This window comes from Rasamsonia emersonii (genome assembly GCF_000968595.1).
Source record: "Rasamsonia emersonii CBS 393.64 chromosome Unknown ctg1118621760001, whole genome shotgun sequence".
Classification (NCBI taxonomy): Eukaryota; Fungi; Ascomycota; class Eurotiomycetes; order Eurotiales; family Trichocomaceae; genus Rasamsonia; species Rasamsonia emersonii.
The window spans coordinates 1-16032 of NW_013563286.1; the positions used below are offsets into that span (position 1 = coordinate 1).

The following is a 16032-nucleotide window of genomic DNA, read 5'->3' on the forward strand; positions in this document are numbered from 1 at the left end:
GGGAAATGGATAAAATGGGGTTAAAAAATAATAAGCAAAAAAAAGTGACTGGACTGCGATCAAGGGCGCATGGGACTGGGTTCCTTCCTTCCATTCATTTCATTCTTCCGTTTCCTTGCATGCAAAGTCATGATTCTTGACATGGACAAGACCACACACACACACATCCACTCTTTTTTCAATCTCTTTTGTTGTGTTCGTGATGAAAAAAAAAGCGTACTTATCATCAGGAATATATATATAAATGACAGACGTCGTTTTTGTCACTGTTGCGCTTCGCCTGAGGTTTCTATTCGTTCTGCGGAGATCTTTCGTGGGAAATCTTTCGTGATGTCGCGAGGTATTTGAGTGGAAGGCACCGTATCTAGGACAGAAAATACCGAGTCGAGTCCAAGGGTGAGACGCGTGTGCATCTCGTGACCGACGAGATAGATGTACACTCCGTACCCACTGCGGACAGGATTGGACCCCTACAAAGCAAAGGCACGGCAGACCCTTCCTTTATTTAGTCCGTGGCTCTATGCAAGTCATCGATCGGGTGGACCTGCGACAGAGCCCAGGCAGTACAATTCGGTAGCTGCTCCGGCCCTAACTCTAGTCCGTTGAACGACAATGGTCAATGCAACGCTGGAGATACGACAAGGGCGGATTCAGGGTTCTCATTGGCAATACTTCATTGGCAGACAGAGATCCAGGTGAAAGCACTGAAGTATGTACATACATATTATTTTAGTATAGAAAAAGAAAAAAAAACAAAATATAAATACTGTAGAAACACCAATAAGTATATTGTTGTTGTGTCCAAGTATAACTATTTACGATGTAATCAGTCACTGACTATCTGATTATTTATCCTAAGTTCGAAAAAAAAAAGGAAAAAAAAAGAAAGAAAGAAAGAAGAAAGACAATATCCAAAGGGGAAAAAAAAAGAAAGACACTCGTCTTCTATCCTACCCATGCATACAAATATTTTAATCCGAATAAGACAAAATAAACTAAAAAATAAACTAAAATACCATCTAGATAGATTCTCCACTAATTAATACACCTATCTACCTCAGCTAATCAATCAATCAAACACAATCAATTATCATCAATTACTCCGTAGACAGGATGGTGACTAACTACAGAGTAGAGGACAGGTACTGTACGTAACCGCCTGTACAGTACGTACATGAATAAATGGGCAGACAGACGGACAAACGGATCGATCGTTCGAATTTAGTCATTCAGTCAGTCAGTTACTCCGTAGTCAGTCAGTCAAAACACATTGCAGATAGATGCCAAGGTGGCAGCCTCGTATTGGCTGGCTAAAATGGTCCATGATTTAATGCATGAAATCTCACTATAGTAATTACCTAGCTGGCAACATCCTCGGCGAACCAACGCACGAGATCCCTGCAGGTAATGCTTTAGTTTTATTTAATTGGTAGCTAAGTTAATTACCTACAGCAGCAGCCCTGCCGAAAGCAGCAGGTGGCAGGGGCCCAATTCAGTCCTCTGCAGATTGAACAATAATACCAATTAATCAGTCGATTATATATATATAATAAGCTATAAGCTATGGCTTGATGCAACTGTCTCACTACATAAAGATAAGAACACCTGGGCTAGCAGAAAACCCCTAAGCTCGCTTCTTCGCGGCCAGCGCAAAATCCAACGCTCTCATCTGCTCACACACCTTGACTGATTTTTTTCAACTATACCTCTAGCTGCTCCAGAGGGAGTCGTATCTCGATCCCGAACAACTTGACACGGAAATCCTTATCGAAGAAGAGACCACTGAGTGCCCCTTTCTTCAGAGGTCCAGTCAGTGAGAAATCGTAGGTGTCGAATGGTCCGGTAGGACGACGCTCCATGTCCTTCGAGTACATGTACATCGTCACCTTGAATTCTCCTACGAGCGGAACTCCTTTGGCATGATGCCACTCCAGGATCCAGTCGGCGAGTTCAACCTCTTCCCAATCGCGGAGCTCCTGTCCCGTTAAGCCCCAGGGATACACGTCTACCCTCTTCCAATCCTCTTGAATGTTAATGAGAAGTACAAGCTGCGTATAACCTTCTGTCCCATGCAGCAACTTCTCTGCATCTTTGAATAACCTGTCAAGAGGCCCGCTGACGCCGATATCTATGGCGATGACGGGTATGATCTCGGATCTGGGCATCGAGGACATCTGCAAAGCTAGTCAGTACATAGTACCTAGGTACAGTACATACATAAAGAAGCCACTTTCAGCAGCAATGGCATTCACTAACCAAGCTCAAAAAAAAGCCTGGTATGATGATACATCTCCACTTTGCGTTACAACCTCATTGAACCACACATACTGTATGTACAGTACATTACCCCTGCCGCCGCCTGGTGCATGGGACCTGTCTTTCTTGGCCTTGATAATGATCTTTTGGAGTTGCGCGTCGTATTCAACGGCGACTCCTCGATTTCCTTGTCGTACTAGTCATGGAATTGCTCAGGGGTAACCTAGGAGGTTTTGTCTGTCAGTAATACTTTTTTTTTGGGTGTGGTGGGTGCCTTACTTTGAGGGTTGGGATCGTGTGAGTCCTAACGCAAGGACAGTGTCTCTGTTCAAGTCATCGAGGGAACGAACGTTCAAAAGAATATTGTTAACTTCTAAGTGTGGATTCATTGGTTAGGGCAACTAAAATGAGTTAAGCAGCAGCCAGAGAGAGTTGACCAGTCGGGAAGAGTCGAGCATGAAAACAACATTTTTATTACACACAGCACAGAAACAGGGAAGTGGAAGTAATAGGGAAGGGATGACAGTAGAAAGTTATTAAGGAGAGAGGAAGAGAAGACAGACAAGAGGAGGAGGAAGAGAAGATATTCAACATGAGGAGGGAGGAGAGTCGAGCAGCGTCTTAAGAGGCAGGTCCAAGCAGTGAATCACATTTATGGTTGCCATAGGCAGGAGCACGGCGCAGTGACTACATACAACCTAATTGGGAAGGAGGAGTTAGTAGGTAGGTACTAGTGAAGCACAGAGCATAATGTGTGCAGTCCTTTTAGGTAGCTGGCTGGCGACATCCTCGACGAACGAACGAACGAACGAGATATCTGCCTGCAGCCTGCAGGTAATGCTTTAGTTTTATTTAGTTGGTTATCTAACATACTCCGTACAGCAGGGCGGGGAAGCAGACAAACAGCCTTGCCGAAAGGAGCAGGTGGCGGGTGTCCAATTCAGTCGGTTCTCTGCAGATTGAACAATACTACTAAAATCGATTACCTTAGATATATATTTTTATGGACATTGGACTGATTGATTATCTGGATTTCTTAGGTCTACCGGACTACTTACCTGTAGAGGAATAAATGTTAGGTTAGCTCTCATAATGTGTGATATTTATTTATTTCCCTTCTGCCCTACTAACAGCTATGTACTTCCGTAAAAATATAACTTGCTAGACCACAGTATGTCATGCATTCTATCCACCCTCATTTTTTTTTCCCCTTCGCAGCCAATAACAATTCTCTAACCTAACTCGATACCAAACCCAGTGCTGATCGATCGTCTGCTACTTGGAACAGGTATCGTCAACCAGAAACCGCAGCAGATCCGATCCAGCCTCGCCATAGCTATCCAACAGATCCCACAGTCGATCGTACCGACTCAGAAAGTGCGCCCTGCTAGCAACATAGTGGGCAACAAGCTCCCGCAACTTGGGCCCCCAGGCCTCTCCGCGCTGTGTGTGGCCATAGGTATACTCCACCAGGTCGAAGATGTATTGGAGATTTTCGACCAAAAGAGGGACTTCGCAGAGCTCGTGGTGCAGATACCCCAGACAGAGGTCCCGCAGTGGCCTGATGAGGTAGGTCGTGGCAAACGCGTAGACCTTAGCGTGAAAAGTCAGTGATGATGGTTGGCTCCGTTCCCTACTAAGGTCGGCTTCGGCGAATTTCAGCTCGTCGAACGTCGTCACCAGTCGTACCCAGAGGTTCGGTTCTGGCGGCGGCAGTCGAGCTTTTCTCATATAGGGTGGTCCATCCATCCACTCACTCAGTTTTCTCCTCTCCCTGACTTCTGCACATTGATTGCATCTACTGGCCCAAGTCCAGTCATACTCACTGCCGTGAGTGGATAACCACTCGTCTTCATCGGGAACTCTTGGGTAAGAAGGCGTCTTGCCCGGATAGGCCACATTCGCAGTTCCACCAAGGCCTGCATCAGGGTCCGAACTGCGATTCTCCGGGATCTTGCTGTCCGAGTCCATTTCCCTGCCGGTCGGAACAGTGTAGGAGCCTCTGTACGCGAACTCGCAGAAAGCGACAAAGACATCGACTTCAACATGCTCCAGCACAGCTGTGCCGGTTGTCGACTCCAGCATCTTCCCATTGTTCATCAGAGCATCGAGGGGTTCGGAAAGCCCACTTGCTAGGCCCTTGTGAACTGTCACCGAAGTGCGCTCGGGTCCGACGAGGAACTCAAAGTGGGAGGTGAGAATGAGACTATCGACATAATGTCAGTATTCAAGAAATTCGGTAGGCTTTCAAACAGAGGGTCTGAAAAACCTCTTGTAGTCTCTAACGCACGACATTGTGTGTGTTGTGGTTCAAAGTCAACGTTCTCGTAGGGTTCACCGGCTCGGTTCAATGCAAACTGCAACATGAATTATCATTAGCTATCAAGACCAACATGCCTGATCATGGGTTCTGTACTTACAAGACAGAGAAAGAGAGTTTTTGGTGTCTGAAATCGTTACGTGGACAGCTCAGTTGACTGAATTGGGAGGACAAACTGACTGGCCGACCAGAACTCTTATTAAACAAGCTGAACAATGATGATGTGAAGAAATCTGACTAGGTGCATATAGAAACACGGCATTTCCCGCATTCTATAGGATTTTTGCACCATATGACTTTGTCTGCAGAAGGAAAGACCCTTAGTTCCTACTAAGTTCAGCAGATGTTACCAGATCTAGCAAGAGCGTTACGGCAGGTACCGTAGAGGTTCTACGGAGTAGTAACCATCTGGATGCACCTTCCGACAACTTATTGCAAAAATACACCTAATATCGGCTAGTGAATTAGAGAATGGAGTAACCCGGCCAGTTTGGCTTCAGAACGACACTGCAATTTGAACTTGATAGAAATCGTACGTGCCGGAAATTGAAATTCATCATTATACTTATCTGTCAGATATTTGAGGCCAATAGCCAATTCTCATAGAATCCAAACCATCAATAATAAAAAAGGCAATAATAAAAGGCACGAACACAAGCCTGGGTATCAGGACGAAGAAAACGACTGACTCATCGCAAAAACATTAATCTTTCTCGACATCTCTGTTCAAGACAAAAAAAAATAAACCATTAATCATTACAAAACAGTCAATGATTAAAGGAAAAATAAGAAAAACTAAAGACAATAATTATAAAGTCAGGACCACACAACAGGGCTGAAAAAGACAATCCGCCATACACACCCGGCGTATCAACAGAGAGAGAGGGGTATCCCAAGCAGTGCGGGTACATATGTACAGACTGGCCGATACACAAGCATTGCCAGAACAGAAAATAAAGCAAACTGCAACCAGTACCAAAACATCCTCCTTCGACACGACAAAGGAAAATGGGGAGTAACCAAATCACTATCACGCAGCTTCCTCCGCTTGAGGACTGCTAGTCGCATCTTGGCTGATTGACGTAGCGGACGGTGATTTTCCAAGACGTGGGGTGGATGAATGGCTCTGGCTTTGGCTCTCCAGAGCCACATCTTGCGCAAACTGTACAAGCTCGCCAACGATCCTAGAGAGAGATTACATTCAGCGCACATCCAAGGCGAGATATCAACATAGTCACGATGCACCGTACCTTCGATGTTCATCGTACCAGTCATCGCTGGCTGCTCGGATCTGCTTAATCTGCTCCTGTATGCTTGCCATCTTGAATCTAAGTCAGCACAAAAAAAAAACACAGAATCTATAAAATCTATAGAGATTGCGAGGTTTTTTTTTTTCATAAGACGGGGCTAGCCCACCGTTCCCTCAATCGAAGGACCAAGATCCTCACCTTCCGCAGCTGTCTCTCCGTCCTCATTTGTAGTCGCCCACCTGCTTGCCTCCAGGCCATTCTTGGGCTTTGCCTCTTTGAGAGCCGCAAGTTCGGCCTCGAGTTCGCGAACCCGCTTCCGACTGGACGAGATGGACGAGTCAACCTCGGTCAGCTGAGTCAAGAGCGACATGTTCTTGCCGATTTGCTCGTTGAGCTCCTTCTCTCCCTTCGAGAGCTTTTCCTCCATGGCCTGGTTGTGGGCCTTCACCAACTCCAACTCGTTGGTCACTTTCTCATGGGTGGATTTGAGCTGGTTCAATTCGTCCTGAACGGCGGACAACTGGTTCGACACCTTCTCCAGCTCCGATTTGGTGTTCTCGTAATCAGCCAGGGACTTCTGCGCTTCGTCCAGCTGAGTAGTTGCCGTGTTGTACTTCTCCTCCAGCTCTGCCTTCTCTTGCTGAGCCTTGGACAGCTCTGCATCGTGCTTGTCAACCAGCTCCTGTGCAGAAGCCTTGGCCTTCTCCTCTGTGGCTGCCAGCTTCTCTTCCAATTCGGCGACCTGCTTCTTCAGTGCGTCGACAGCCGAGGTATCGGCCGCAGCCGCCTTCGCTTGGCTGAGCTGCTCGTTGAGCTCAGCCAGGGCTGCGTCGTGAGACGCCTGGAGAGCATTGAGTTTCTCCTGGTTCGACGCTTCAAGGTCCTTTCGGAGATTCGACAGCTTCTCTTCGTGCGCAGTCAAGAGTTCCTCAATGGCTTTGCTGTGGTCGGCCTCAAGCTCACTAACCTTGGCCGTGTGGGTGTTCTCCAACTCGGCCTTCAGTTTGGCTTGGGCTTCCTCGGCCTGCTTGTTCAAGGCTTCAATTGCCCTCTCGTGAGATTCCGTCAGGGAGGCAGCCTTGGCGGCGCTGTCCTCCTGGGCAGCTTTGAGCTCATTTTGAAGGGCTTCGATCTTTTCAGCGTGTATTGACTCCAGATCTCCTCGGGACGAAACAACCTCATCATACTTGGACTGAAGAGCCTGGAGAGCTTGCTCGTGCTCGGCGATAAGCTCACTCTTCACCTTCTCCAGCTCCGCAGCATGTTCGGCTTTCAAAGCCTCGAGAGCTTGTGAATGCTCTTCGGCAGCCTTGCTAGCCTCCTGGGACTTCTCTTCGAGTGCCTTGGCCGCTGCCTCAGCTTCCTCTTGAAGTTTCTTCAAGGAAGCCTCGTATTCATCGACTTTGGCCTGGTTACTGCTCTCGAGAGACGACAAGCTTTGCTGGAGTAATTCCACTTGCTCTTGCTTCGCCTGAAGGTCGCCTTCAAGAGACTTGATGGTGTTTGCATCCGCCGCCTGCTTGGCCTCCAGAGAGGCGATCTTTTCCTTAAGAGACTCAATCTCCTGGGTAGCACTCTCCTGGGCTGCGCTGGCACTCTCTTCCAAAGAGCGCTTGGCATCCGCCAAGGCCTGCTCGGAAGCATCGAGTTTCTCCTGGAGAGCCTGCAACTCTGCAGCGTGAGCAGACTTGAGTTCGTTCACGGCATCCTCGAGTTCCTTCTTGGATGCTGCGGCAGAGCTGTCTAGAGCGTCGCGAAGCTCCTGAACTTGCTTACTCGCGGTCTCGGCGGCTTCCTTTGCTTCAGCTAATTCCTGAGCGTGGTTCGCGGTTAGTGTGGCAGTTGCGGAATCGTGTTCTGCTTTCAAGCTAGCAAGTTTCTCTTCGTGCGAGACTTCTAGCTCCTTCACCTTCTCCTCAGCCGCGTTTGCTTTTGTCTTAAGATCGTAGATCTCATTCTTCATCGCCTCGAGGACTTGATTGAGTTCGGCGATTTCATTGTCCTTCTCGGCCAACTGCTGGTTGGCTTTGTCCGTGCCCTTCTGGGAGGCAGATTGAGCCTCAGTCAATTTGGACTCCAATTCCGCCACCTTCGCCTCCAGAGCAGAAGCAGAATTTCGTTCAGCAGCGATCTCCTCGTCCTTGGCATCCGCCAGCTTTTGGAGTTCACCCTTGAGATTCTCAATGACCTGCTCACGACCACTGAGTTCCCTTTCCAGCTGGCTGACTTCGTCGCCGTGCTTCTCCAGAGCAGCTGCTTCTTTCTCCTGGGCGGCCTTGGATGCCTCTTCCAAAGCAGCCTTTTGAGCGTTGAGCTCCTCCGTCAAACGATCAACCTTCTCGGCAGCCTCAGCAGCGGCCGCTTTCTCCTCAGCCAGCTCCTTCTGCAGCTTCTCCAGCTCGGCCTGATGGGACGCCTTGAGCTCCTCCAGCAATTCCGCCGTCTTGCTATCATTCTGGTCAACGGCAGACTTCTTCGCCTCTTCAAGATCCTGCAAAGCCTTTTCCTCGATCTCTTTCCGTTTGGCTTCGGCCTCGTCCAGTTTCGCCTGCAGCGCCTGGAGTTCCTGGGCGTGTTCAGCTACCAATTGGTCGATCTTCGATGCGTGTTCGGCGCGAATGGCTTCCGTCGCAGTTTCTAGGTCGGACGGTTGTTCTCCTCCAGACACGCTGAAGTTGGCCAGCTTCTCCTGCGCGGCCTCCAGTTCTGCTTTAAGGCCCGCAATAGTCGCTTCACTGTCGGCGAGCTTCCCCTCCAGGTCCGTGACCTTCGCGTCCGTCGATGTGGTCGCGGGTTTCGCAGCCCCCGTTGACGGCGGACGGGTAGTCGTCCGTGTGCTTGAAGTCGCTGTCGGACGAGTAGTGGACGTGGGAGATTTGGCCGTGGTGCTAGGCCGAGCCGTCGTGGCAGGCTTCTTCTCGCCCGGGGCGCCGATCACACTGGATCTGCGATCCGCCGTCGAGGAAGCCGGCTTGGTAGGAGCCCGCGTGGATGGAGTGCCAGCGAGGGACATGCGCTTGGCTGAACTCGACACACTCTTCTTTTCATCGCCAGAACTAGCAACGGACTTGGTCTTTTCATCCGCGGAGCTGCTGATAGAAGCCCTGGAACGGTGTGTCGGGGTTGTGGTTGTAGTGGTCGATCCGGGCTTGCGCGCCGTTGAGGAGGTAGTGGAAGGTCGCGTGGGGGGTTTGTTCAAGGTACTACCACTGGTGGACGTGCGGCTCGCGGACGTCCCAGGCCTGGTGGTGGATGTCGTAGTCGAACTTCCAGGCCGTTTGGCAGAGGTAGAACTGGACAAGGGGCGTTTGGACGCAGTTGACGTTGTGGACTTCTTGGCAGGAGAGGCATTCTCCTTGCTGGCTTCCGGACTCGACTTCACTTCCGATTTGGATTCTTCACCAGACAAGATGGTGGAATCCACCGGGGTAGCCGGAGGAGCATCTTCGACCACGTCGGCGGCAGGAGTGATGGGCTCTTCGGTCGAGGCCATGATTGCGGTGGGTCAGAAACCAACAAGGGGTATCCGCTCGGCGCAATGAGTAACGCTTGGGGGAAGATCGTAGGGGTACTATTACAGACAAGTCGATTGGCAACTCTTTTCGTAACTGAGAAAAATAGAATCAGAAACAAGTCAGTGTCACGGACAAAATGGAGATGAGTGACAATGGAATGCACAAGGCTGCCATTCAGACGCCGCATGCGACGGGCAACAACCACACGGGGCTCAAGGCGGTCGGCTCCTCCAGGGAAGTCTTGAGTGTAAAAACAAAAGGCTCTGGAAAAGTTGACAGTGCCCGTTAAGTTCCATGCTGCTTGTGGCTGGTGACAGCCCAAGCCCAAGCCCAAGCAGCAAGGCAAGGCTGTGACCAGCCTGCACCAGCGCACGGTCAAAGGCTGCCATCCCTTCCTCACCACCATGCCACCGGGGCCCCTTGCTGAGAAGCAGCCACTTCGGAGGCTTGGTGTCAATTGCGTGGCTCCTCGTGCAGCATCATTTGAAGCAGTTGCTCCTCCAGGATTTCAAACAGGCGGTTGCGACTTACCAGAGTTGACAGCTCGACTCTGTTTTTTTTTTTCGGTATCCCAAACTATCTTCCAGGCGGACGAGCTCTGCCGTTTTGACGCTCGTAGAGACAGTCTCAGCGATGAGTCCCGCGACGCCCTGTCTTCGCTCGACTGCTTTCCTCACTTTTGTCACCTGGCTTGGAGATATGCACGGACGAGATCGGGGAAACGAATTGACCAGGGGGCAACAGGCGTGCTCGAACGACGATTGAAGGCGGAGGACAGAGCAGAGAGGTGGTCAGCGAACAGACGAAGGGGGACGACAACGAGTCCCGACAAGGAGTGAGGCGGAGGAGGAGAGAGGGAGGGAGAGGAGAGAGGGAAGGAGGGAAAGAACGGCGCTGTACAGAGGACAGACAAAGTACCCGGGAGGAGGCTACTAAGGGGTACGGAAGCCGCAGCGCGCAAGAGCAGGAAAAGCGGAGGTCGAGCGGCGTTTATTGAACTCACTAACGTTAGCTGGAGCGGGTGGGGAGCGACGCGAACCGCTGGATTGGCCTGAGCGGCGCGTCGGAGGAGCTGCAGCAGCTGCCAGGACAACCAGAGAGCCTGCTACTCCGTATTATTCTTGCTTGCAATGCCGCAGAAGAAAGGCACGCCCATGCTGCTCTGAGACTGCGGAGTGCCTGAAGCAGAACCCGAGAGCGTTCCGAAAAAAGGGTCTTGACAGGCGCTCGGTCGGGCCGGAGGGGCCTGCTGCCTTCTAACTGCGGCTTGGCTCTGCACATCTACGCGTCCGGAGGGCTGATAACTGGCAGAGGGCCTGCGCCGGAGATTGATAAGGTTCGTCCTATGCGACACAGCAGCACGATGACGAAAACAAGGCATCGTCCGCAGATGCGAGCGTCCAAACCGTGTGCGCTCCAAAGTCATGTGGTGCAGCGCTCGCCTGGCCGGGGATTTGCTTAGGCGGCCGAGCGAGACGTTGCACGGCGTGGCTCCAGTGGGCGTCTCCATCGGCGGTGCAGCAGACGGCCTAGAGCTGCAGGCTATCCCACTGCTGCAGCCGCCGTACGAAGACGGAGTAGTAACCTGTGCCTAAGTGCCTAAGGGACAGAGAGCCCGCATTGGATCGACCGTCGAAGTGATAGTAATCAGTATACAACATCACATCACATCACAACGGTGCTGCCCTGCTTGTTTGTTTGTTTGGGATGGACTCATTTCGTATTTCTGGTTCGCGGTGGAGAAGACCAAAGTCTGTTCCTGGCTGACCCAGCAACTGCCAGTACGTTCCCAGAGAATGGAGCGGAGACGCCCACCGCAACCAAAAATGGGGAAAAGAGGGTGGACGGCATAATACAATTGAGATATTATTCATTGAATGCAGACATCACACGACAAGAGTGGTGTAGAGAAAGAAACATGACGCTACAGGGTATATTTATATATATATATCTATATCTACGCTAGAGCCCAACGCCAAGATGCTGTAGAATCCAAGTCATGCCTATGCGATGCTCCAATCTACCAAGATCGAAACCAGTCACTGTCATTGCTACACATTGATCAGCCAGGCAAACTGCCGCCGGCCATGCTCCGTCCGCAATTCCGCCGAGTCGCCCATGGCATCCAGGTAGCTGTCCCGCAGCTCCCGCGCCTTGGCTCGAATCTCCGCCATCGTCCGCCCTCGAAGTCGGTCGCCAAACCGTTGCACCAGCTGCCGGAACCGGTCCGGGCCTAGTCAGTCAGATGTCAGCCTCATCAGTAAAGGTGCTGGGGGGATGGGCTGTCTGGACCAACCTTGAAACATCCGCAGCCCGTCCAGAATCGCTATCGCTTCATCTTCAGTCCATTCCTCCTCCTGCTCGTCGTCATCGCTCTCCAGGTTAATTACCTCAGTCCTGGAAGTGGACGGATAAGCTTGCTGTTCGGCCCAGCTCTGCAGCCGCTGCTCGAACTCGCCCCGTTCCATCGCCCGGAGCAGGCTGCGCAGCGTCGGCCGCAGTGCTCGACTGCGGTCTTGGGCGTAGACGATCCCACTGCGCTTGAGTGTGAAGATCCGCTCGCAGCTCGACGACAGCACCAGCAAGATCCTGTGTACTGCGCCAAAGCCTTCGGCCGTCAGCCAGCCCCAGGTATAATGCGCTTTCAGACACGCCTGGGCCGCCTCCACCAGATGCGGGATCACATCGATCTGAAACTGATCCAGAAGTCTCTGCGCGTCCGCTTTGCCCTGCCGTTGATCCTCAGCGTTACCGCCCGAGGTGGCCCGCTTTTGGACCCTCGAGAGGATGCGAAAGGCCTTGTGGGATATCATCTCCACCCGTGCCTCCGAGTCGTGCAGCAGACCCACGTCGACGCGATTGCCTGTCGAGCGCTGCTCTTGTATCTCACCATAGAGCGTGCATAGACCCGAGATATGCTCCTTGATATCGTCAATGCTTCTGAACCGGACTGACTTGATCAAGTCCCCTTCTTTTCGCATATATCGTGCGTTCGTGACCAGATCTGCCCAGTTTTCCTGCTGTTGTAAGACCCGCGACGCCTCTGTAAATAGACGATCCTCTGGAGATTCTGGCTGCGCTCTTCTTGCATCATTCTCCGCCTGCGCATTTGCTTCTTTGTCCATATCCTCGGCGTCCCATTTTTCGTATTGCACTCCATTTATGGTTACTGTCTCTGGTTGCGGTGCACTCACAGCGCCATCTGCGTCGTTTTGCTGAGCTTGCGGTACTGTCGTAGCGCCATCTTGGGAGTTTTGCTGATCTGACTGATGTGTGGCTGGCGCGTTGGTCTGCGGTGATGGTCTCCTGTGTACACTTTCTGGCACACTCACAGCGCCATCTGCGTCGTTTTGCTGGGCTGACTGCTGTGTAATTGGTACATTAACCTGCGGTGATGGTCTCCGGGATACAATTTGCGGTGAAGTCACAGCGCCATCTTGGGAGTTTTGCTGAGCTGACTGCTGTGTGGTTGGCACGTCGGTCTGCGGTGGTGGTGTCCGGCGAGCACTTCGTAAACGTCGCTGTCTCGTCGAGGGCCTAATTATAGAACTGTCATCGTCACTCGCTTCACTGCGAGGAGAGGCTCCTCCCTCGGAATCGTCTCCACCCAAGGCCCGCTTGCGGCTTCTTGCCGAATCTCCATGGCTCTCAGGAATCGACCGCTGCTGAGATGGGGACCGCGGCGGTGCCGGCGCGGAGCCATCTGCAGAGTCCGGACGAGCTGGCTGACTGCGTATGACAACTTCTAGGTTGGCTGACTGGCTCGACTCACTCTTTATTTGTGGATCCGAACTGGATTCTCCGGAAGACGATCCAGCTTCAGAAGCAGCTTCCTCGGCATGGTCTGCTCTGTCATGCGAAGGGGTACCTGGTGAAATCTTGTAGCTGAACCCTGAGACGTCGCTTTCAGAGACGGCGTCGTCATCACTATCGCTACTGCCAGTGTCACCGCGGTCAACGCGTCTCTCGGTATCAGTAGTTTCGGGATTATTGTCAATGGAGCGAAATCGGTTCAACCGTGCTGATCGCCTCAACCCAGGAGACGAGTTGACTTCAGGAGACTGAGGCATATCAAAAATATTATCTACCCGCGACTGACGTGGGGGACGACGACGTAAACGATCGCGCCATGACGTTGCAGCCCTCTCCCCGTCGGGACCGTTGGGAAGGTCATTTAACGGCGTGCGCGGATGGTTTTCCTCCCTCCGTGTCTCTGCGGAGGGTTCTTCTTCGCTCATGTCCTCATCGCTGCTGGAAGACGCCTCGTTGAATGCCGTCAGGGTGTTGAGGAAGTCAATTGCCTGCGCCGTGCTGTCTTTCTTCCGCCGCCGAGCGTTGCGTTGTCGTGACGAGGGAGTGGAACGCGCCATAGTCAACTGCGAGCATTAGGCCCGTTGTAGAATCGGAGACCCGCCTCCGGCTTCATGAAGCGGGCAAAGACGCGGATGCGAAGCAGGAGTCGTAGTAATATGGAGTACTTGGTCCAGAGCAGTTGTTTTGGAGAACCGAAGCTCTGGTGGAGCACGAGCTAAGCTAAGGAATGCCCCCACCGAAAAGCCCAAAGACGGCCGATCCGAACGGACTCCCCGCAGTCATCACCAGCCGCAAAAGAGCGATGCACACCATCAATTCTGTTTGAGCATTGTTTCCTTGTACGAGTGCTTCTACGAGCTAGTTGTCTGCATCATGGCGCTAGACAGCTCCAGCCCCTGTCCGGGGTCCCTGGAGACCCTGGACCTCACTCGCGAACATACCTTCACGACGCCCGCCAAGAAGATCCATGAGGGGCAGGATGTGCAGGCCTTTCTAACGAGCAAAGCTTACACTGACATAATGACCTTTCTCCTGCAGCTTAACCGGGCCATGTTCCCCCGAAAGGTGGCTCAGAAAGTCCAATCCTGGCCACTAAACTCGGATGCGGTCGAATTCTCAGAGCCTGTCCGCCGCCTGCAGCTCCTATTGTCGAAGCTGGAGAGCATCATCGAGGAAGCGCCCCCGGACACAGGACCCCGACGGTTCGGAAACATTAGCTTTCGCAAGTGGTATCAGATCGTGGAGAGTCGGGTTTCTGACCTCCTTGACGAGTGCCTCACTCCCGACGTCCTCGGAGCCACAAATCCTGCCGCGGAGCCAGAGTCGCCGACAGCGAAGACAGAGCTGACAGCCTATTTCCTCGGTAGCTTTGGAAGCGCACAGAGACTGGACTATGGCACTGGCCACGAGCTAAGTTTCCTGGCGTTCCTAGCTTGCCTATGGAAGCTCAATGCCTTCCCTAAAGCAGATCCGGGCGTGGAAGAGAGGGGTATCGTGCTGGGGGTGGTGCAGCCGTGAGTTAACCTTACAATGGTATTCTGTCTGTGGTCATGCAGCAGTTTGGCTGACTTGTCTGTATCTTAACAGCTATCTAGAACTCGTCCGAAAGCTGATCAAGACATACACTCTCGAGCCGGCCGGTTCCCACGGAGTCTGGGGTCTTGATGACCACTCCTTTATCCCGTACATCTTTGGCTCTGCCCAGCTCTCCCCTGCCATCTCCGAGTCTGATCAGACCCCGGTGGAAGGATCGCTGCCAGACGCGCCGTCTCCAACGGCCGTAGCGAAAGCTGAGGCTGTAGAGAGGGAGAGGAAATCGAACATGTATTTCTCCGCGATCGGGTTTATATACGACGTGAAGAAGGGTCCGTTCTGGGAGCACAGCCCGATGCTGTACGATATATCTGGAGTCCAAGCGGGATGGGGGAAGATCAACAAGGTTGGTCCAACTCGAAGAGGTTACCCTGAACAATTTCTAACACCAGTGGCGTGGATGATAGGGCATGATCAAAATGTATAACGCGGAGGTGCTCTCCAAATTCCCCGTGGTGCAGCACTTTCCATTCGGGTCTTTGCTGAGCTGGGACCGCGATCCCAATGCCGTCCCTCCACCACCGACAACCCATAGCATGGCAGCATCGCAACAGGCCGTCCCATCCCCTACCGCGACATCAGTTCCCGGCCCCGGCACTGGCACAAGAGCTCCCTGGGCAAATGGAGGGCAACCCGGTTCTGCCGTCCCAGGAGCAACTACCGCACCCTGGGCATCTGCACGGCCACCAGGCGGCACACCACCCGCGCCATCGGCCACAACCACCACACGACCAAGTATAAATACCACCCTGCCAGATACCTCCCGAACACCAGGACCCATGCAACCTACCCGGGCGCCATGGGCAACAGGTACAGGTACAGGCTCAGCTCCTCGTCAACAACCACCAGCAGCAGGTTCTGGCGACGAATCCTCGCGATCCATACCCGCGCCAACAAGAGCTCCATGGGCGAAACCTTCCTGAGTGAGTGAGTGAGTGAGCAATATACCACGCCCCTCTTAAGAGACGGCGGCTCCGCATGTAGACTGATCTGCAAAAATCATAAGACGGGCCATAATGGATCGGAGGCGTGCTGAAGTGATCATCGTGTGAGGACGTCTGATGCATACTGACTTCGGACTGAGGAAACATGGATTCGGATCGCAATTCTATCATTTATTTTCTGCAGTAATGAAACTCACAAGCTTTTGGAACTCCCGTATCACATCGCAGCTGGCAAGGCATGCATCGATTTTCAGATCCAAGCAACAGCTTACATAATGGTAACTCCGACGACACATTGTCACGGACTCAGGTGTCACTCTGTCACTATTTGCAGGGACAGG

General features: G+C 52.3%; 5 protein-coding genes across 5 annotated transcripts; 1 reads left to right on the forward strand and 4 right to left on the reverse strand.

Annotated features, from left to right (window-relative positions):
• Positions 1-1700: 1700 nt before the first annotated feature.
• T310_1714 (uncharacterized protein) lies at positions 1701-2645 on the reverse strand (the record flags this gene model as incomplete). The annotated part of the gene is made up of 3 exons (XM_013475408.1): positions 1701-2182; positions 2329-2387; positions 2536-2645. 3 exons carry the CDS (start codon positions 2643-2645, stop codon positions 1701-1703), a joined length of 651 nt encoding a protein of 216 aa, XP_013330862.1.
• An 886-nt stretch (positions 2646-3531) lies between these two features.
• T310_1715 (uncharacterized protein) lies at positions 3532-4551 on the reverse strand (the record flags this gene model as incomplete). Its single annotated transcript, XM_013475409.1, has 2 exons — positions 3532-4462; positions 4547-4551. The coding sequence occupies 2 exons, from the start codon at positions 4549-4551 to the stop codon at positions 3532-3534; spliced, it is 936 nt and encodes a 311-aa protein (XP_013330863.1).
• Positions 4552-5983: 1432 nt separating this feature from the next.
• Positions 5984-9319, reverse strand: T310_1716 (uncharacterized protein; the record flags this gene model as incomplete). Its single annotated transcript, XM_013475410.1, has 1 exon — positions 5984-9319. One exon carries the CDS (start codon positions 9317-9319, stop codon positions 5984-5986), a length of 3336 nt encoding a protein of 1111 aa, XP_013330864.1.
• A 2073-nt stretch (positions 9320-11392) lies between these two features.
• T310_1717 (Uncharacterized protein) lies at positions 11393-13711 on the reverse strand (the record flags this gene model as incomplete). Its single annotated transcript, XM_013475411.1, has 2 exons — positions 11393-11574; positions 11638-13711. The coding sequence occupies 2 exons, from the start codon at positions 13709-13711 to the stop codon at positions 11393-11395; spliced, it is 2256 nt and encodes a 751-aa protein (XP_013330865.1).
• Positions 13712-14027: 316 nt separating this feature from the next.
• T310_1718 (Peptidylprolyl isomerase) lies at positions 14028-15670 on the forward strand (the record flags this gene model as incomplete). The annotated part of the gene is made up of 3 exons (XM_013475412.1): positions 14028-14668; positions 14742-15093; positions 15155-15670. 3 exons carry the CDS (start codon positions 14028-14030, stop codon positions 15668-15670), a joined length of 1509 nt encoding a protein of 502 aa, XP_013330866.1.
• Positions 15671-16032: the final 362 nt, after the last annotated feature.